The 20,915-nt window shown below is 38.9% G+C and overlaps 2 protein-coding genes across 5 annotated transcripts in view; one reads left to right on the top strand and one right to left on the bottom strand.

Annotated features, from left to right (window-relative positions):
- Nucleotides 1-12,530, bottom strand: part of DDX42 (DEAD-box helicase 42) — a 47,241-nt gene extending 34,711 nt beyond the window's left edge. The window contains exon 1 of the mRNA XM_078065907.1: nucleotides 12,465-12,530. The gene's annotated coding sequence lies outside the window, so the exon portion shown is untranslated. The remainder of the gene's footprint in view (nucleotides 1-12,464) is intronic.
- CCDC47 (coiled-coil domain containing 47) lies at nucleotides 183-20,634 on the top strand. 4 transcript variants are annotated; one of them, XM_078065915.1, is made up of 15 exons: nucleotides 183-384; nucleotides 4,240-4,365; nucleotides 4,463-4,628; nucleotides 6,136-6,404; nucleotides 6,820-6,927; nucleotides 7,630-7,804; nucleotides 9,351-9,472; nucleotides 9,703-9,768; nucleotides 12,182-12,283; nucleotides 12,487-12,597; nucleotides 13,338-13,423; nucleotides 14,741-14,799; nucleotides 15,146-15,255; nucleotides 15,477-15,644; nucleotides 17,557-20,634. In XM_078065915.1, the coding sequence occupies exons 4-15, from the start codon at nucleotides 6,141-6,143 to the stop codon at nucleotides 17,635-17,637; spliced, it is 1,452 nt and encodes a 483-aa protein (XP_077922041.1). In that variant the 5' UTR covers nucleotides 183-384; nucleotides 4,240-4,365; nucleotides 4,463-4,628; nucleotides 6,136-6,140; the 3' UTR covers nucleotides 17,638-20,634. The 4 variants fall into 4 exon arrangements, with proteins under 4 accessions (XP_077922041.1, XP_077922040.1, XP_077922042.1 ...); XM_078065914.1 differs by having other exon boundaries at nucleotides 4,237-4,365; XM_078065916.1 differs by lacking the exon at nucleotides 4,240-4,365.
- The last annotated feature ends 281 nt before the right edge of the window (nucleotides 20,635-20,915 follow it).

The raw sequence follows: 20,915 nt of genomic DNA, 5'->3' as shown, positions 1-20,915 counted from the left end.
GCGTGGACAGTTCCGGCCAGGAGGCCGGGATTATGTAATTTTCCCAGCAGCCCCACCTTGCCTCCGCAAGGCAGGGGGCGGGGGAGGAGGAGGTCTCGCGCGGTTCCTGGGCGGGGGAGGAGGAGGTCTCGCGCGGTTCCTGGGGCCGCATTCCGCTCCCCCCTCCCCCCCGCCAGCCGCGCGCAGGCGCGGACAGTCCGCACGCATTCTACGTAACGGATGGCGGAGACTACGTGAAGAGTAGCTCAGCGTGATTGAGCTCCCTGATCCGGCTGTGTCCTAGAGGGATCGGGGGCAGTAAAATCGCGGTGATCGCTCAGGTGGCAGCCGGGCCGAGAAGCGGCGGCCGCAGGAGCGCTGGGCCGGGTTCTAGCCGCAGTACAGGTACGAGACGGGCCATGACGCGTTAGTCGGTGGGGCCGGGCCAGGCCGAGCGGTGACTTTAAGTTGCGTGGCCTAGCCGGGTCCCGTTTCCCACCCAGCCCCCCTGAGTCAGGCCCGGGGTGACATGGATCGCGCCTTCTCACCTTTCCTGACCTTCTTAAAAACAGAAAACAAACTTCGTCCACCCCAAGGCCCATTTTCTCTTGGTCTTCGGGGTTGGGGTGATTTTAACGGTTTTTGAGAACTTGCTCGCAGAGCTATGGGCATATGCCAACTAGAAGGGCAAAGTTACAGGAAGCTTACAGTGTGCAACAGGAAGAATGGAGTATAATCGTTAGGATGAATTGATTCTCCGTGGTGGGAAAGACTGGATAGACCCCAGTGGCTTAACAGAAGCAACAACCTCTGTGGTCAGTCTTCTCAAGTTTTCTGACATAAGACGGTTTTTATCCAACGGGTGTAAGGAGACTGGAGAATGTCTGCATGTTTTCCAGAAGTCTGGTAGTCTGGCAGTTGTCAGAAGGCCTAATCTAAAATGACAACAAGGAATGATTTCCCCACTTATTCCTCTTCAGGTTTTTAAGTCCAGACCCAGTTACTCAGAGACTACCGAGTGAGTTAGGGAGATAATCAAACCAGACTTGTTAGTGCTTGTGTTCCCTGCCCCAGGACTCTCAGGACTGGGTGGCCTGGCAGGGAGCTGTGCCTTTGAAAAATGAGATGACAGGTGCAGCAGAGAAACTTCTCAGAAGGAAGGCCAAGATATAAGTGGCTTGGATAATTTTAACTTAAATAACCTTGAAGAGGTCGTGTTACAATGCTGAGTTATCTTAGAAATGTTTCTATGTGTGAACATTCTAAGTGGAAGTTCAATTTGAAATGATCAGACTTTTTGGCAGTTAATCAAGTTGTCTGTGCCAATGTTAATCTTTATTTGCTTCTATTTGAAAAAGTATAAAACTGAGATCTGGAAAGGGAAGCACTAAAAGTTTTTTAAATCTTAAAGGGTGTTCATAGGCACAGGGCTTGAAGGAAGTAATGAGAACTAATATTTATTGAATGCCTTCTATATGCCAGGCACATATCTCCTGTAATACCAACTACAGCCTTATGAGACAAATACTGAATAGGTGTCCCTTTTTTGTATGTGAGGAACAGGGAATTTTAAGTAATTAGTCCAAGATCATATGGCTCGTAAATGGTAGAGCTAATGTTTTAAACCAAATGTAACTCCACCAAAGTTTGTGCACTTTTTCATATTTCTTCCACTTTTGAGTGTAATAAAAGATTATTAAAGGAACTAGAGATGTTTGGAGACATATCACAAACCTCTTTAAGGTTAGCGTTGAGAAGGCAGCTATGTTTTTCCATAAAATGTCCCCTGGTGCTGGGGCGCCTGGGTGGCTCAGTCATTAAGCGTCTGCCTTCGGCTCAGGTCATGATCCCAGGGTCCTGGGATCGAGCCCCAAGTCAGGCTCTCTGCTGGCGGGAAGGCTGCTTCTCCCTCTTCCGCTCCCCCTGCTTGTGTTACTGCTCTCGCTATCTCTCTCTCTCTCAAATAAATAAATAAAATCTTTAAAAAAAAAAAAGAGACAGTTCTGTTCCCTTCTTAGAAATATGCTTCTCCTTTTACTTCTATGATACCACTTTGACCAGAGTCCCTTCTTTTTTCTTTTTTTAAAATTTTTTTCTTGTGATGAGAACTTTTTAACATCTACTCTTTTTTAAAAGTTTTAAAAAACATTTTATTTATTTATTTGACAGAGAGAGAGAGAGAATACAAGCAGGCAGAGCAGCAGGCAGAGGGAGAGGGAGAAGCAGGCTCCCCATTGAGCAGAGAGCTCAGGACCAGACCCAGGACCCTGTTATCATGACCTGAGCCAAAGGCAGATGCTTAACTGACTGAGCCACTCAGGAGCCCCTCTTCTTTTTTTCTAACCATTCCTTCTTAGTTTCCCATTCCGCTTCTTCCTATTATGCCCACCTCTTAGCTGTTATGATTTGTTTCAAGAGTTTTGGTGTTTGTTTTTTAACCTAATTCTTAATACTCCCTGGGGATTTCATCTATTCCAGCACCATCTCTATTTCCATCTTAGGCTTCTGTCCTAAGAACTCCAGACATATTTCAAACTACTTTCTTTTCTCCGTCTATAAAATTGGTAATCCTTTTTATAGGGATTTTGTGAAAATCAAGAGATAAATGTTAATCATCTAACATACTACCTGAAAACATTCCAAGCTTTTCAACAGGTACTAAATTTAATTTATTGCCTCCCCCCACCCAATTTTTCCTCCTTTATTCTTTATCTCAAGGATGACTTTGTTCAGCTATGAATCAAGCCAAAACTTGGAATCATCTGGATCTTCCTTTCCCATATTCCTATATCCAGTCATTTTATGCTGACGAATATAATTCTTAGTATCTGTCAAATTGTTTTCCTGTTCATCCCCAATAGTACTGCCAGTTCAGTATTGTTTTATCTCTTATCTAACTATCTCAGCCACTTTTATTTTTCCTGTCTCAGGTACCCTATTCCACCTGAAGCCCAGTACACCCTATGTATGAGCTATCAGGGTTAAATTGCAAATCTGATAGTGCCACTCTCCTACCTAAACCCTCTAGTTGATTCTAAATATCCAAACTTCTTAGTGTGGTATTTAAATAAGGATCATTATGATCTGGCTCCTGCTGGCCTTCCTAGCCTAATTTCCCTGACTTGGGTCTACGAACCCAATGCTCCATTATACCAAACTTCTAAAAAATGTTATTTCAGGGCTTTGTGGTATAGCTCTCCCATAGACTGCAGCACCTCTTCTTGAGGACAGGAACCAGGCTTTTATTTTATTTATTTTTTTAAGATTTTATTTATTTGTCAGAGAGAGAGTGCGCGCACATGTGTGTGCACACAAGCAGGGGAAGCGCCAGGCAGAGGGGGAAGTGAGCTCCCAGCTGAGCAAGGAGCCAAATGTGGGCCGGGATCATGACCTGAGCCGAAGGCAGATGCTTAACAGAGTCACCCAGGTGTCCCTTATTTTATTTTTTTTAAAGAACTTACTACAAAATCACATTATAGGAAAATTAAAAAGTAAAGGCAAAATGCCTATTATCTTACCATACAAAATAACTACTTATATATAGATATATGCCCTTCTAAACCTTTTCGTTTTTGTGTATTTGCTTCTTTTTTTTAATATTTTTTAAAAAAGATTTTATTTATTTATTTGACAGAGAGAGAGCCAGCTAGAGAGGGAACACAAGCAGGGGGAGTGGGAGAGGGAGAAGCAGGCTTCCCGCCGAGCAGGGAGCCCGATGCGGGGCTTGATCCCAGGACCCTGGGTTCATGACCTGAGCCAAAGGCAGACGCTTAACGACTGAGCCACCCAGGCACCCCTGTGTATTTGCTTTTAAAACAAGAGGGGCTCTTACTTCATTTGTAACAATTTTTAATGGACAAAAAATAAATTTGTTTTTTGTATGTACCCACAGTTTAACCCAACAGTTTCAAATTTTTTACTATCACAAGTAATACTGTTAGTAACACATATCCTTGAAGCTAAAGTATCATGCAAATTTATGATGTTTTCCTTCTCTGGGCATAGTATTTGATGTGGTGATATGTTCAGTGAGGGTACATTTGATTAGGTATGGTAGGATCATCTAATGGAAAGCAGTGAGAGCCAGAAGAGTTTATAGTATTCTGTAGGAATTGGTTAGCCTTTCATGGTTATTGAATTTTTATGTAATAAAAGTTGTGTTTTAGGAAGACAATGTGGTTTTTTTGGAAGACAAGTAGGAAGTAGGGAGAGAGTTGTGGTGGGGAGACCATTTAGGGTAACACTGTGATTCTTCAGCAGGTGATGATAACTTGGATTATCATGGTGGCTTTGGGAACCAAAGAAGGAAACATCAGGATTTGATGTCTGATTAGATATCAAAGGGAAAAGAAAACGAGAAATTAAATATCTTGCTCTTTTCAACAAGTAAGACTGGAAAAATGGGATTGAAATTAACATAGAGATAGAGAGATTCAGGTACCTGTTGATTTTTTTTTAAAGATTTTATTTATTTTTTTGATAGAGAGCACAAGTAGGCAAAGAGGCAGGCAGAGGGAGAGAGAGAGAGAGAGAGAAGCAGGCTCCCCGCTGAGCAGGGAGCCCGACGTGGGGCTCGATCCCAGGACTCCGGGATCATGACCTGAGCCGAAGGCAGCCACTCAACTGACTGAGCCACCCAGGCGCCCCAGGTACCTGTTGATTTTGAGATGATTGTAGGGCAGTGGTCAGCAGACTGTAGCCTGAGAGACAGACTGTCTTTGTATAGCTTATGAACTAAAAATGGTTTTTACATATTTTTAGAGGGTTGTTTTAAAAAAGAAGAATGTGTAATGGAGAACAGTATGTTGTACACAAAACTTAAGATACTTATTATTTGACCCTATACAGAAAAAGTGTGTAGGGCATGAAAATGGACATGTCTGTTACACAATTGGTGCTATAGGGCTGGCGTTTAGATGAGAAGGGAGGGCTAGAAATACAGCCTAAATAGATTTGATGGTTTAAATCTAACTACTCTTCAAACTCTAGATCATATGTTCTCCTTTTTTGGTAAAGCCTTACCGGTTTGGTAAGATGATTTCATTGTCCTCTATGTTTTCATATCATTTGGCACATTTTTGTCACAAATCTGATTTCATTATATTTGTTGGTTCAGAAACTTTTTTAGATGGTGGAATACCTAGTGTTCTTTTCAGAAAGCTGTGTAATGCTGATGTATTTAATTCCATCATGTACACTAGGAACAATTTTGTTAGAAAAAATTACTACTTTAAGCAAGTGATGTGAAATCACAGCCACTGGTCTACATTTGAGAAGCAGCTTGAGAAGTGGTTCATAGTAGGGATTCTGGAGGCCTAACTGGCATCAAATCATAGCTCTGTGCCACTTGGTATTTGTATTACTTAGCATCCCTGTGCTTCATTCTACTTATCTGTGAAACAGAGATGTTAATGTTACTTTTCTTCAAGGGTTGTTATGGGGATTAAGTTAGTGGTTTTTTGTAAAGCCTTTAGGACAGGGCCTAGAACTTTTGTATCTTAAACATTTGCTTTGATGATGATGATGTTCACATATCCACACATAAAGTTGATCTAAGGACGAATGGCTTTTCTATTAACGTATTACTGCTAACAGGTAAATAGTTGCATTTCATTCTTATTTCATTATAGTACCTCCCAGTTCCTAAATGCTTATTGAATACACGGTGTTAATGGAAACCAACCTAAAGGGACACCTGGGTGGCTCAGTCGGTTAAGCATCTGCCTTCGGCTCAGGTCATGATCCCGGGGTCCTGGGATCGAGTCCCACATCGGGCTCCCTGCTCGGCGGGGAGCCTGCTTCTCCCTCTCCCTCTGCCTGCCATTCCCCTGGCTTGTGCTCTCTCTCCCTGTCTCTCTCTGACAAATAAATAAAATCTTAAAAAAAAAAGAAACCACCTAAAGAAATTAAAGGACTTGTCCAAGATTTCACAGATAACTAGTGACAGAGTCCAGACTAGAACCCAGACCTCTTGACCCTCACCTCATTGCTCTTTGTATAACGCTACCTGAAATGAATTGTATTAAATTTTTAAAAAGTAGGAGAGAGTCACAGATTTATTTTTTAACTATTTATAAAATTTGATTGGTATGTATAGAAGAATGGCTGTCCATTTAGGGTTTTGGTTTATTTATTTATTTTTTAACTCATTTTTAGATGCAATGAAAGCCTTCCTTGCTTTCTGTGTTGTCCTTTTGGTGTTCGGGAGTGTCTCTGAAGCCAAGTTTGATGATTTTGAGGATGAGGAAGACATAGTAGAATACGATGATAATGACTTTGCTGAATTTGAGGATGTCACAGAAGATTCTGTTACTGAATCTCCTCAACGGGTGATAACAACTGAAGATGATGAAGACGAGACCACTGTGGAGTTAGAAGGGCAGGATGAAAACCAAGAAGGAGATTTTGAAGATGCAGATACCCAGGTGAGGTTCTTTTTCTTGATTTCTTGGGAAAGTGGAAGGATGGGAAGATTTGTAACTGGTACTTTCCCCAGACATTAAAAGTAACACCCAGCTCTAAGGAGATCTTTATTCTCTGCTATCTTAATTTTTGTTTGGTAGGCGGAGCTCTTCTAGATGTTTTGTGGTATGTTCCATCTTTTCTTCTCTATAGAGAGCCTGGCTGGAAGGGGTGGAGAATAGATACTGTGTGTGGGTGAGAATTGTATCAGAGTTCAAATGCATGGAGAGTTATCATTTGTTACCAACATGGAATATTTCTGTGTTCTGTGCTGCTGCTTACATGGTCTGTTTTCCTCTACAAATATGGCCTACAAAAATGAGATGCAATTGCTGGCCACATTTGTAGGGGAAAACAGATTGTTCCTCGTTTTTGTAGGAGGGAGATACGGAGAGTGAGCCATATGATGATGAAGAATTTGAAGGTTATGAAGACAAACCAGATACTTCTTCTAGCAAAAATAAAGACCCAATAACAATTGTTGATGTAGGTATACAGGATTCTGAATTCCAAACTAACCAACAAAATATCTGGCTGTTACTAATCCCAGAAATATAATTGGTGACATATAGCTAGTGTTGATGTAATAGTGAGAATTTGACATCAATTCTTCTGATAAAACTCCACACCTAGAGAAGCAACGCCTATCATTCTAGCCCTCCTAGTTTTATTTATCAAGGAATGATGAGGAGACTAGAAACTGGGTTTATTTAGGGGTAGACTCAGAATCAAGTTTAATACAAAGGTCTTGGGCGCCTGGGTGGCTCAGTCGTTAAGCGTCTGCCTTCGGCTCAGGTCATGATCCCAGAGTCCTGGGATCGAGCCCCACACCGGGCTCCCTGCTCGGCGGGAAGCCTGCTTCTCCCTCTCCCACTCCCCCTGCTTGTGTTCCCCCTCTCGCTGTCTCTCTCTCTGTCAAATAAATAAATAAAATCTTTAAAAGAAATTAAAAAAAAAAACAAAAACAAAGGTCTTTCCAGCATTTTATTCCATTTGTCCTCACATTTCCTTAAAGAATCTTTTCAAAAGCTGACCTAGAAAACCAAAATGAGCATATTTTTCAAAGTATGACCATATTCAGTGACAGTTATCTAAATTATCAACTTCTCTCATGCTCCTTTATCCCATGAGTTAGACTCCATCCTTCAACCTCAGCCAAGATTAAATGGAATGATTGTTCATCTTTAGGTTCCTGCACACCTCCAGAACAGTTGGGAGAGTTATTATCTAGAAATTTTGATGGTGACTGGTCTGCTCGCCTACATCATGAATTATATCATTGGGAAGAATAAAAACAGCCGTCTTGCTCAAGCCTGGTTTAACACTCATAGAGAGCTTTTGGAGAGCAACTTTACCTTAGTAGGTAAGTTAGGCTAATACAAGTCCAGCTGTATGCTTGAACACCACCTAGTAAAAACTGTTTATTCCCCTCAGTATAAGCATCTGACTGCTTTCATGGACTGCTGAAGAGGATGCAAGAAGGATCAAGAAGGATCCCATTTTTATTAGGCCTTATGTACTGAATTAATTGCATTTATAAAGTAATTTTCTAATTTTTCATTAATCAATAATTGCTAGTTAGGGTTAGCAATTATTGATTAGTCTCTTCTGATTAGCATGAGATAGTGCTATTAAAACAAGTTGATAGAAGTTTGGCTGAAAACAAGGAATTTTGACATTTTAGGTAGCTTGATAAATGCTTTCATTTCATCTTTGAGAAATCAGAAATCCCTCAGAATTTCCTCAAGTTCTGGGAACTTTAGTTTCGGATCCACTGAAAAGGTATACCTTAGAGGAAGCCCTGTACTTGTGTAGTGTAGGGAGTAAGGCGAACTCACCCCACCTTCACCTCACTTTGGCCTTTCACACTTTTTTTCCTTTTAGTAATAAGCAAGTACCCATCTGCTCAGCTCTTTAGCAGACTGTTTATATGTTATGCTAGGTACTTTGCATAGATTGTTTCTTATTTAATCTTTGTAACAATACTGTCAGTTGGATATATAGTTTCTGTTTTCTTAAGGAGGTACTAAGGTCCAGAAATGTTAAAATTTGTCTAAGTTATTAAATTGCAACCATGATATTAGAACTTGGTCTACCTGCTTTCAATGTCCATGCTCCCTCTCTCCACTGTACCATAGTATTTCAGAGTACTTTTTGACTTGGAAATTAGGAAAAAAATAAACAGCCTTTAACGCCTTCCACTTCCCCTTAATGTGTTTTCTTTTGGTGTGTTGGTCTGCTTTACCTTGTGATGTTGAACAATTTCTTTTGTACACTTAATGAATTAAATGAAGAGAGGAAATGATTGGAATTTGAGCTCTTTCTAGATCTAAAATAGAACTCTTAATAGCACTATTACCATGTTGCTGTTGGAAAACCAAACTTGGTTAAAGTTAATCCATAGGTAACACAGAAGGGAGTGGTGAATAGTTTGTATTAATGGTATTTTTTATTCACTGCATAGGAGTTTTTGTTTTTAACCTTTGACAGAGACATTTAAACTGACTTTGCTCCATTTTGTATCTACTTTTGAGAAATTTATATTCCAAGCTAATCATCATTAACAAGTAACACTAGAGCCCATGATTATTTTTTTTAAGATTACATTTTTAATTAATCTCTACACCCAACATGGGGCTTGAACTCACAACCCGGAGATCAAGAGTCGCATGCTCTACCAACTAAACTAGCCAGGCGCCCCTAGAATCCATAATTTTTTGATGGAGACAATAAAGAGTATTAAAAGGAATGATGACCATCTGTTCTAATGTATGTCCAAAGGAGAGTTCTGTAAGATAGTAAAGTATTGCTTCCCCAAAACTATGATCATTTGGGTGTCAGAGTGGAGGAAGTGTGGTGATTAGGCCCCAACATTTTCAGCAAATCACATTAAGTGGTTTTACCCCTAGGGGATGATGGAACTAACAAAGAAGCCACAAGCACAGGAAAGCTGAACCAGGAGAATGAGCATATCTACAACCTGTGGTGTTCTGGCCGAGTGTGCTGTGAAGGGATGCTTATCCAGCTGAGGGTAAGTATGGAATTTCTGGTACGATGTATATCCTCTTTAATTGTTTTTCAGTGTGATTCCAAATCCAAGTTCATGGTCTCATCCTTTGTTTTTTGGCTAAAAAAAAGATGTAAAAATCATCTTTCGACTATTTGGCAAATGTAGAGTGTATTTCTTGAAACATTCGATTCCCCCTTCAAGGTCTTTTCTTTATAGTAATAAAAGTTGCAACTATTCTCTTGTTTTTTCAGTTCCTCAAGAGACAAGACTTACTGAATGTCCTGGCCCGGATGATGAGACCAGTGAGTGATCAAGTGGTATGTATTCTTCCTGCTGGTTTTCTCTGTACAGACTGAATTCTTAACTTTTTAGAGCTTATTTCATTCCTTGCCTGGATTCTGTTTGAATTTCAAGCAACTTGTGTCCCTTGTCAAAAATGGACTCTTTTCTATTTTGATGGATTGTCTTCTACTTAGTGTACCAACCATGGAGAGTGGGGAACGTGTGCTTTTTGTAGGGAAGGAGATAATATTCTCTCACTAGGTAAATTCGCTGAATCAGCCTGGGTGATGGAGGGAAAAATAGTTGTCACAGTTTGCTCTCACATCCTACTCTGTGCCTTGTGAATGCTTTTATCTTTGACAGTAAGGTGGGTTTCTTAAATATTGTTTGCTTCAAAGAATACATCTTGAAGTTCAAATCATGATCTGGGGACCTTATTGTTTGGTATACCTTCTTCCCTTTATTTAAATCAACATGTTAATCTGCAAATTGTATCCTTTGTCAGAAATGCCAAATCCCCCCCCCTTCATTTATTCAACAAATAATTGTGCTGGCTCCCACTGCTACAAGAAACCAAAATATACAAAAATATACAGTCTCTTTTATATAAACTAGAAGAACAAGAGATGTCTGCATATATGTCAAAATACAAAGTAGTATTTGGTTAATAAGTACTGTATTAGTAATATGATTAGATACTTTGAAATGTCATTGGATTGAAACTCATTGTTATTAAAGGTCTCATTTTTAGTTGCAAATCTATATCTTTTATTCATTTTAATTTTTCTCATATGGCCACTAATGGTTTAATCCACTAATTTTTATTTATTTATTTATTTATTTTTAAAGATTTTGTTTATTTGACAGAGAGAGAGAGCGAGAGAGGGAACACAAGCAAGGGGAGTGGGAGAGGGAGAAGCAGGCTTCCCGCTGAGCAGGGAGCCAGATGCGGGGCTCGATCCCAGGACTCTGGGATCATGACCTGAGCTGAAGGCAGACGCTTAACGACTGAGCCACCCAGGCGCCCCTAATCCACTAATTTTTAAAGCCTCATCAGTTAAGAGTCCTGTCATTCTTTCTCTTACTAGATACCATCTTATTAGGTAGAAAGGAAATTTTGATGCATCTTCAGCTATCCTTTTGTGGAAATTACTCTTTAGAGTGTTGTTTTAATCATTTTCTATTCTTTCTTGAGGTAGATTTAGTATCTTTTCCTGAGTCAGCCATCGTTTTATCTCTTATTTTTTCTGCAAAGACAAACAGCCTCAACAAACACGATTCTGTGTATTTTTTAGCCCTTTTTCTGGGTTTTGTTTAAGTTGTTTTGTATAATTTCTGCTCAATGATGGAAGAGCAGAAAGCCTTTCCTTTTAGAGCTGCCATCTTGCCAGGTCTTTGCTATATTTCCCTACTTTAACACTTCCCTCTACATACTGATCATTTTTGACCCAGACATTTTAAGATATAGTTAATGTGACAGATAGTGCTATGTTTTATCATACCAGACTCGAGGTTTATAACTTTATCTCCCTGGTCCAATGCAGTGTATTAAAAACTGTTTATCTGTGGCGTTTCCCAATATGAACAGCCAGTTCTCTGGTTGTCCAGATACTAGCTTTGTGTCCAGTAATTCAGTTCAGTTCACATCTGACTTGGAGTTAGTGCCAGACTCCACAAGTTAAAGGTCTCAGTTCCATAAGACTACTCACACTTCAGATGCCACTTGCAAGTCCCAGGCAAGTCTTGTACTTCTGAGACTATTTGGCTATAAATGAAGAGTTCCCATGGCCCTTCTTTCGGGTTCAGTAATTTGCTAGAATGGCTCACGGAACATTTTACTTACATTTACTGGTTTATTATAAAGGATACAATTCAGGAATAGCCAAATGGAAGAGAGGCAAGGTATGGGAGTGGGGGTGGTATGCAGAGGGCTTCCAGGCCCTCTCTGGCTACATTGTCCTCCCAGCAAGTCCAAATGTTCAAGCAACTTGAATTTCGAGAGCTTGGGGTCCTCTTTTCAAGGTCATTTAGGTTGTTGACAAGTCAGGTCCCCATGGTTTTAAGTCCCCATTTTCTTACTGTTGCCATCTGGAAACCATTCAGCTCCTAGAGGCCATTCTGAGGTCTTTGCCACATGGTCCCCTTCCCCCCCCCCATAAGCCCTTTCCCAATTCAACTCTTTTCTTCAACCAGGGCCCAGTCCCTTTTGAGGGCTCACTTGATTAAGGCATTCCAAGATAAAGTCCCTTTTGACTCAGTGTCATCTGATCAGCAGCCTTCTGCCACATGACACAACATAATCACGGGAGTGATAACCATTATACTCAGAGGTTCCTCACATTCACGGGGAGGATGTAGACACCGGGGGGTGGGACTCTGGGGGGCCATCATAGAACTCTGCCTATCACAGAACCTAACAGGTGAGTTTTGTTGTTGTTGTTTTTAAAGCAAATAAAAGTAACCATGAATGATGAAGACATGGATACCTATGTGTTTGCTGTTGGCACTCGGAAAGCCTTGGTGCGACTCCAGAAAGAGATGCAGGATCTGGTATGTCTCATTCCAACTCAAATACATGTAGAACTGTTCTCTTTATTACACAGGCATTCAACTTTAGAGCATAGGGTAATTAATTATATCACTTGAATTATTAAGCACCACTTTAAAATAGGTCAGAACATATTCTCTTGAGGAAAAAAAAGTTTGTGCATAATAAAATATCATGTCTTACCTTTAATTACTTCTTCCTTTAGAGTGAGTTTTGTAGTGACAAACCTAAGTCTGGAGCGAAGTATGGACTGCCAGACTCCTTGGCCATCCTGTCAGAGATGGGAGAAGTCACAGAGGGAATGATGGATACAAAGGTAAATGCAAAAGAAGACATACATTTGCAGACTGTAGCGATTACAGGGCACTCCCCCTAAAAGTCACACTGCACAAGTTCTTCATTTTATGACACTGCTCTATTCCTTTCCCACACAAACATTAAAATACCTTCTTTAAGCAATAGATTAACTTGTCAAAAGAGACTGTTTGATTAGTCAAATAATTTTCTCTGAATCAAGAGCAAATTATTCCTAGGATTGCTAATGGCTTCCAAGTTTTTGTAAAAGGACTACAGCATTAATCCTTATCACCATGTCATTTAGTCCATTTTTTCCTAGCTTCAGTTAGTGTAGAAGAGAAATGTATAGAGAACCATTTTTTTTTATTGGTTATGGAATGGTAACAGCAAGCACATCTTAGCATCATAAAAATACAGAGTAGCTCAAAGACGTTCTAATGTAAGTTCAAGGTGATGTGTTTATGGAGAATCCCCTGAAATTATTTTAGATTTTATCTTCGGGCATTCATTCTTGTTCAGAACATTATTTTGAGATATATTTTCAGCTGCTCAATAAGAAGAAATTTGATCATTGGTGTGACTAAAGAAAGGTGCTAGTTTCATTGTAGAGAGATCCCTTATTTAAACTTCATTTTTTAAAAGCTTTAACTGTAATGCTGTTGTGAAAAATCAAGGAGGACTAAGGAGTGAATATCTTTATGAAAAAAGGGAAATGCATCAAACCCTACTTTAAAAAAAATTTTTTTTTCTTTATTTCAGATGGTTCACTTTCTTACACACTATGCTGACAAGATTGAATCCGTTCATTTTTCAGACCAGTTCTCTGGTCCAAAAATTATGCAAGAGTACGTATGAGATAAAAATACTGAAATTAACCGTCCCCACTAGCTTTCTGTGTTGAAACACCTGCAAGGTGCTTCTGCAATTTTTCTTACCAAATGAGTGAGGGAAGTTGATGACAGGCATTCTAAGTTTTCCTTTGCTTTGACTGCATGTGTCATGAAGGTAATTGAAATCCTATGGGAGACAAACAAATAAGCCCCCGAGTTTGCAATGGGTCACCGCACCAGCCATTCAGTGAGGTAGATGAGACTCTTACAGGATGGCAGATACTAAGAAAATGCAAATTGCTAATCTCTTTGTCCTTTGTAGTCGGAAGTTTTTCCCCCCCCCTTTTTAATTTATGATACGAATCTGTGATTTTGATTTATGTTTGATTGCAGATCTCTGCATTTTATTTCATGGCCTTTTCTGACTTTCTTCTTTGAATAGTTGGGTGATTATATTCTTTCCTAGTGTGTTATCAGATGCTCTCAATATGCAGAGTTTCTGGCTTTTTGGATGTTGATATTCAGAGCTTAAATTTGTTGTTTGAAATCACATCCTATCTCAGGAGTGCATACTTATTTAAGTTTACCCTTGGTGTAGAATTGGTTCTGACCTAAATTTTTGGTTAAGGGCTTCTCTCTCATAATCTGTGGAGTTAAGTACAGTTAAAAGCCAATCTGGATTTTAGTTGTAGGTCAGAATTATTCAGGTCCTTATACCTGTGGATCGTGTTGCATCATCCTTGCCTTGCTCAACTCAATAACAACACTGTGGGCAGAGTATCACATTGTGACATTCATGGAGCCTTTTATGTGTGAGGGGAGGAGAGAGGGTTGATAGTTAAAGATTACGAAGGAATCTTTGGTGAGTCAGAACTAAATTATATATGCTATAGTAGATCATTTCTAAATTTATTCTGAGCCTGACTCAAAAATAAAGATGCTTCATTATAGGAAGATAGAGTAGGAGTTGGAAATAAAACAAAAATGCATCAAAATAAGCAAAAATATTATTAAAATACAGGCCTAATACTTAAATAGGCTCATTTCTGGCTCCCCAGGTGAGAGGAATATATCCTGCCTGGGGAACATCACTGGAGGTGTTCAAGTGTAGGATAAAGATCACTTGGGAATGTATCCATCAGATAAGACAAGTGGACCAGGGGACCTGTAAAGCTCCTTCAGGCTCTGAGATTATATTTAACTTGGGGATGCCAAGCCAAATACTGTGCTGATTATCTGCAGGAATCTGTTCCTCTAAGTGAATTGGGTGACATACGTGAATGGAAAGTATCTTTCTTATGTTCTTTCTAAATAGCCTTTCTTTTATGGCAGGGAAGGTCAGCCTTTAAAGCTACCTGACACTAAGAGGACACTATTGTTTACATTTAATGGTAAGTGTTCTGTGGTCTTGCCTGGGTTCTTCATTTTCTGTGAGAGGATCTTAAGGAGAGTATTCCCTCCTAAATGATAGCCATAAAAAACTACATTAAAACCAACCCCATGCCTGCCTGCTTATTGGTTTTGGGGTTTCTTCAATAAGAGATCCTTTTATTTATTTTAATTTCTATTTTCTGCTGCATTTTAGCTGCCTAAGACACTTGGAGAAAGGAGTCTATTAATAAAAAAGGAGAGGGGGGATTAAATAAATAAATAAATAAATAATAAATAAAAGAGTTGGATGACCCAGAAGCATTAATGCTGCCATTAACTCAATAGGAAAATGGCTTTGTTTTCCAGTGCCTGGCTCAGGTAACACTTACCCAAAGGATATGGAGGCTTTGCTGCCCCTGATGAACATGGTGATTTATTCTATTGATAAAGCCAAAAAGTTCCGACTCAACAGAGAAGTAAGACCCACAACCTTTATTATAAGTTGGCACCTTTTATTGTTGTTTTCCTCCTCGGGGGAGTCAGAGAGCGATGATTTCAGCAATTTTATTTTTGCTAGTTTGCTAGTTGACCTGAAAGTGCTAAATGGAAATAGTTTTATAAAAGAATACTAAATGGGACTTGGTTCTGTTGGATTGAAATGGATTTCTTATGAAACGCCTTGTTTCTTGGGGAAAAGGGCAAACAGAAAGCAGATAAAAACCGAGCTCGAGTAGAAGAAAACTTCTTGAAGCTGACACATGTGCAAAGACAGGAAGCTGCACAGTCTCGGCGCGAGGAGAAGAAAAGGGCAGAGAAGGAGCGAATCATGAACGAGGAAGATCCTGAGAAACAGCGCAGGCTGGAGGTAAGACAGACTTTTCTTACCCTGCTTCGTGGTAAAACTAGGATTTAGAAGGGCGCCTATTATGCCATATTGACTGTAAAGGTAATTCTGTGTAGGAATGTACACAGACATAAAAGTTTAGCATTTTCTCTGCAGTTGGGACATTACTTAGCTGATAGCACTATTAAGAAGAATAAATAATCCATCCTTTTTTTTTTTTTAAATATTTATTTGAGAGAGAGAGAATGAGAGAGAGAGAGCACATGAGAGGGGGAAGGGTCAGAGGGAGAAGCAGACTCCCCGCCGAGCAGGGAGCCCGATGTGGGACTTGATCCCGGGACTCCAGGATCATGACCTGAGCCGAAGGCAGTCGCTTAACCAACTGAGCCACCCAGGCGCCCATAATCCATCCTTTTCAAACCAGGTTAGCTTGAGTCTGTGATCCTGGAGAATGATATAAATTATCCATTCCCCAGCACAATCCCATTTTGAAAGTTCCACTATCATCTTTCAAGCCAAACACTTAACTGAAGTAGAAGGAAATTAGGAATTTTAATAGAAGTCAGCACATATGCCCTATGGTCCAATGCATCTTGTTTTATAAAATATTTAATTTGATTAGAGAATTAGAGAATCCTAATATTTTTTGTTTGTATTTTTGTTTTCTATTTTGTACATAACCAGAATCTCAAACTCAAGAGCTTTTTAGGCTGTAGTATGTTATGTGTGAAACATCAGCATGTTCTCACATTTTTGTGAAATAAGATGCCACTGTCCAGCTCTACAATTTTAAACCTTGTAAATGCTGGTCAAAAAAAGAAGAGAACAAAGTTCTGGGAGATGTTGAGTTCTAACAAGAGTAATCTTGAGAACTGAAGAAAATCCTTAGAAGTGGAGGAGACCTGCTGCCAAGGAACAGACTGCTGTGTGGCGCTGCACGTGCAGGAGTGTCACTGATGCCACTGAGGGAAGTGCCCAGGGCACTGCGGGCCTCCTCCCATTTATCCTCTCTCACCACTTGTCATTTGATTTTGTTTGTTTTCCCATAAAAGCGGGGTAACAACGCCGGTTCAGTTACACAAGGTACTTAACCAGGAGCACAGCTATGGCTTCCATGCTGTATAGGTAGTTTTTTCTTATCTAGTGTTGAAAGTAACACAATCAATAGTTCCCAAACCACCAATTTACAAATCACCCTTTGAAACATAATCTGTTATGCTATCAGTAACTGTATATAGTACATGCTTCTGTTTTTCCTATTCCGTATCTTCTGATCCTCCGGTGGAGGATTTCTCAGGACATTTCTACCCCAAACCTCTAAAAAAAAAACAAAAAAACTAAGTTTGAGGTTGCAGCTGAAATAATCTAGTGGCCTCTAAGGCTTCCCTCAGTACAGGTAATAATACCCAGTGACTTTTGCCACTAAAATAATGTGTTTGGGGCTTCTTTTTCTCTTTTGACATCACCTCCTAATTCCTAAATAAAAATATGTTAAAAATTCCCAGTTTAACATTATGCATTGAAGTATTGGCTCAGGTTTAACGTCTACACTTATAAGAAGAGATGCACAATTAATAGCCTAAACAAACAAAATCTTAAGCTTTTCTGAACTGAAGTACAAATCCTTGGCAGATACACATAAATGTTATGATGAAAGTTGGGTTACTGTTTCCTGGGTATAGGAAAAATCAGAATAACAAAGTTGCTTAAATGTAGTGTTTAGTTTCTTTCTAACTTGAGATTTTAGTTACCTTTACTTCATTTTAAGCTAATTTTCATTAACCAACATAGATATTAGCAATTTTTATAACTGTCTTTTGGAAAGTTATTTATGGTACCAGACTAGGTTTTTGAATAATAATATAGGCAGTATTCTAGTTTTGGTTTTTTGTGTGTGCTTAGAGCTTAGTTTGGATTCCCTTTCTTGCTCTAGGAAGCTGCCTTGAGGCGTGAGCAAAAGAAATTAGAGAAGAAGCAAATGAAAATGAAACAAATCAAAGTGAAAGCCATGTAAAATCATCCCAGAGACCGGAGTCCTGATGCCACCTGTAAGCTCTGAATTCACTGGAAACATAAAAAATACCGGTCCAAAACTCATCTTAAAGTTCAAACACTCCCAAAGTGACTAAGAAATCCTTATTTCATCATCTGTTCTGTTTTTGGTTCGGAGTTTTACAGAGGTTATAGATGGAATGGAAGGACTCTGTTTCAGTAATTCTCTTCCAGATAACCAAATTATTTTGATTACTTTATAAAAGGAATGATATATGAGATCTGTGTAGTTTTAAAATATTTTAAAAATTATAACATGAATCATCAGTGCTTTTAGTGCTTTGATGTTTGAAGAAATATCATGAAATTTATAGATACATAATTAGATTGTTGCTTTTTGTTTAAACTGGGTAGTTGCAAAGGCTATAAAGACTGACCCTAAACCAAGATTCCACAAATAACTATTGGAATTGCACAATAAACATTGCTTGGTGTTTTCTTCTGTGTGTACATTAACCTTGTAAAAAAGTAAAATTTAGAACACTATATGTGGTATTGAAATTTCAGGGACTCAAAACATAATGTAGTTCAGTGTATGTTTTGTAGCTGGGAGGTGCTGATGACAGTGTTATATCTATAGGGTTTAAGATACTTACGTGTAGATGGAAAATTCTAAGGATAGGTAGTACAGGAGCACAGTTTTTTCCTGAGCTGATACCACAAGCTAATGACAATGTGAATGCTGTATTTAAGTGGTTGTACGTTTTCCTTGAGTAACAAATGCATGAAAAATTAACTGCTTCACCTAGATCAGATCAGTGGTCTATGTGAAGTTACACATGTTTTTCCTTCTTGTTTGTTGCAAACTATTGGATGTTCATAGGGAAGCTCTATTCTCTGTGTTATGGCTGTGTCCCTTTGCTTTTCCTTCTGCTTTTATTTCTTCCACAGTTGAGGCTGGGTATATTCTTTCAAAGAAATAGCCATGAATATGCATAAATATACTTTTAAAAATGAGCTTTCCTAAACTATTGAGAGTTCTTTCTCCCTCTTGAGGAGGGAACTCTTGGGGGAGAGGCCCATCTATCTGCACGAGCATTTAGCTTGTTCAGATCTCTGCATTTTATAAATGCTTCCTAAAGAAAGCATTTTTTAAGTCACTGCTTGTACCAGGTAATTTTTGCTGGGGATGGGAAAAGGTTGGGTTTTTTGGTGGGAGAGGGGTGGGTGGATATTTTTTTGTTGATGCTTTATGTGCAGGTGTGTTCTGAGGCAATAACAAGTTGCTGTGAAAGCAGTATGTGCTGCTGCCTTTGTAACTGCATGGAAACTTTTCACATGGATTTTTTTCTAAGTTAATGCAGAAATGTGTAAACTGGGAGATGCAAATGTAATATTTTTTTTAACAGTTCATGAAATTAAGTTATTAAAATAACAAAAATAACGTAAGATTTAATTACTTTAATGCTATATAATTCTAGAATTAGCCTTGTTTTACAAAGTTTAAAAATACATTTTAGAAATCAAAGTTGATATGCTTAGCTATCTTTTGATTAATAAAAGCTTTCTTAAAGTCCCACACATTTGGACCATGGCAGCTAATTTTGTAATTTAAGCATTCATATGAACTACCTATGGACATATATTAAACTAATTGACAAAAATCTCAGAGTGCCGCCTTTACTTTTCTGGGGTTGCCCTTCAAGAGTATAAGCCCATAGGAATGTTCTTCTTTCTGTTCAACACAAGTCAGTGCTGAAATGCTTTCCCTTCAAAGGAGTTGACTTTGATAATAATCCCTTAGTTTGTTACCGTTATTTTTAGAATGTTTTATATTTTTAGAGGCATATATATTACTAATGGGCTCCTCCCCAAAGTCTGCCTCTTTAGTTAAGATACTATTATCTCTCCCATGAATGAAAGGAGAATATTGTTGACTGTCACACATTGGAAAACCACTAAGCCCTCCTTTTGTGCATTGCATGGGCACTTAGCAAGGACAAAACGGGCACCGAACTGGAAGATAACGACCTGGCTATAGTGCCAGCAAAGTCAATACTAAGCGCTTGACTTTGGGCAAGTCAGTAACCTCTTTGAGTCTCTGTTCTGTTCTTCTTCCTACAAAGTAAGGATAGTAACTATTTTCTTCCCTACCTCACAGGTAGGTCAATACCAAGAGATATGTGTGAAGTTCTCTCATAAACTACAGTACTTTAAAAATGTGAGGTATCATCTAGGACTGTTCTCCAAGTGGTACATTTTTGCTTTATTCTCTTTTGCTTTCCTTTCTCCCAATGGAAACCAAGCAGATCCTTTCAGAGTTCTCTAACTTTATCTGCAAAATATGACAGGGTATTTTGGAATGGGGGTTGGGGCAACAGTAATACCTTTCTGTTTCCTTAGTAATAGAACCTTTTCCTGTCATGCACTAGAAGTTGAAACTCTTCTTTAGATGAGACTTAGACCAAAGAAAAACATTGATTGGTATTCTCTTTCCCCCGTCCAATAGGACATGAAAATTATTTAGAGCAGTGTTATACAAAGGATCTGTTGGTTTTGGTGGGATGGGTGAAATACTGAACTTTATCATCCCAGATTCTTTCCTTATTATTCCTGTTTCTACTCATTTTGAATGATTTGAAAGGATGAAATAATCTGAAAGGATGTAAAAGGGAGGAGGCAGTTATACCCAATAGGAGCAGCTTTTATGACACACTGCTAAAACAATAGTGAAAAGTATTACTTTTCTCAGTTTCTAGAATTTGGTGATCAGCAAAAGATTTACTTGTATTTGGAAGAAAGTGTAATGTTTTAATCCTTAGACAACTTGAACGCCATTTTCTCTGCTCCATTAACTGAGAATACCAATTTCAGAAGAAAACAGACTTTTTTCCTCTGAAAAGCAGAACTGTGCATCTACTCTACCACCTTTAATGGATATTTTGTTTTTATTTTCATCTTTTAAAATTGCCAAATTTTAACTGCCAAATAAATAAATAAAATTAACTGCCTTTTAAAATTTCACCTCTTTGGTTTTATTCAAATAGTGTGACATTTATTTAAGACACCCAGACCTTTTTAAGTAATTAGTTCCTATCACATTTTGAAGTTAAATGCTTATTAAATCGCTTTCTTCTGCATCTTTTTTTGTATGTAACTATCACTTAGAAAGTTAGTAGCAAAGCTAGAGGCCAGTTTTTTGCTTCAGGAAAGAGTCCTGGGTTTGTAGCAGGGACCTGGTGCTGTCCTAGTGCTTGAACAAGTCTGTTTCCTCCTATATGAATGGGCATTCTCCGCTCT

The sequence above is a fragment of the Halichoerus grypus genome, chromosome 2, assembly GCF_964656455.1.
Source record: "Halichoerus grypus chromosome 2, mHalGry1.hap1.1, whole genome shotgun sequence".
Taxonomy (NCBI): Eukaryota; Metazoa; Chordata; class Mammalia; order Carnivora; family Phocidae; genus Halichoerus; species Halichoerus grypus.
Note: the sequence above shows the minus strand (reverse complement) of the source record. Positions and strands in the feature narration are given on the sequence as shown.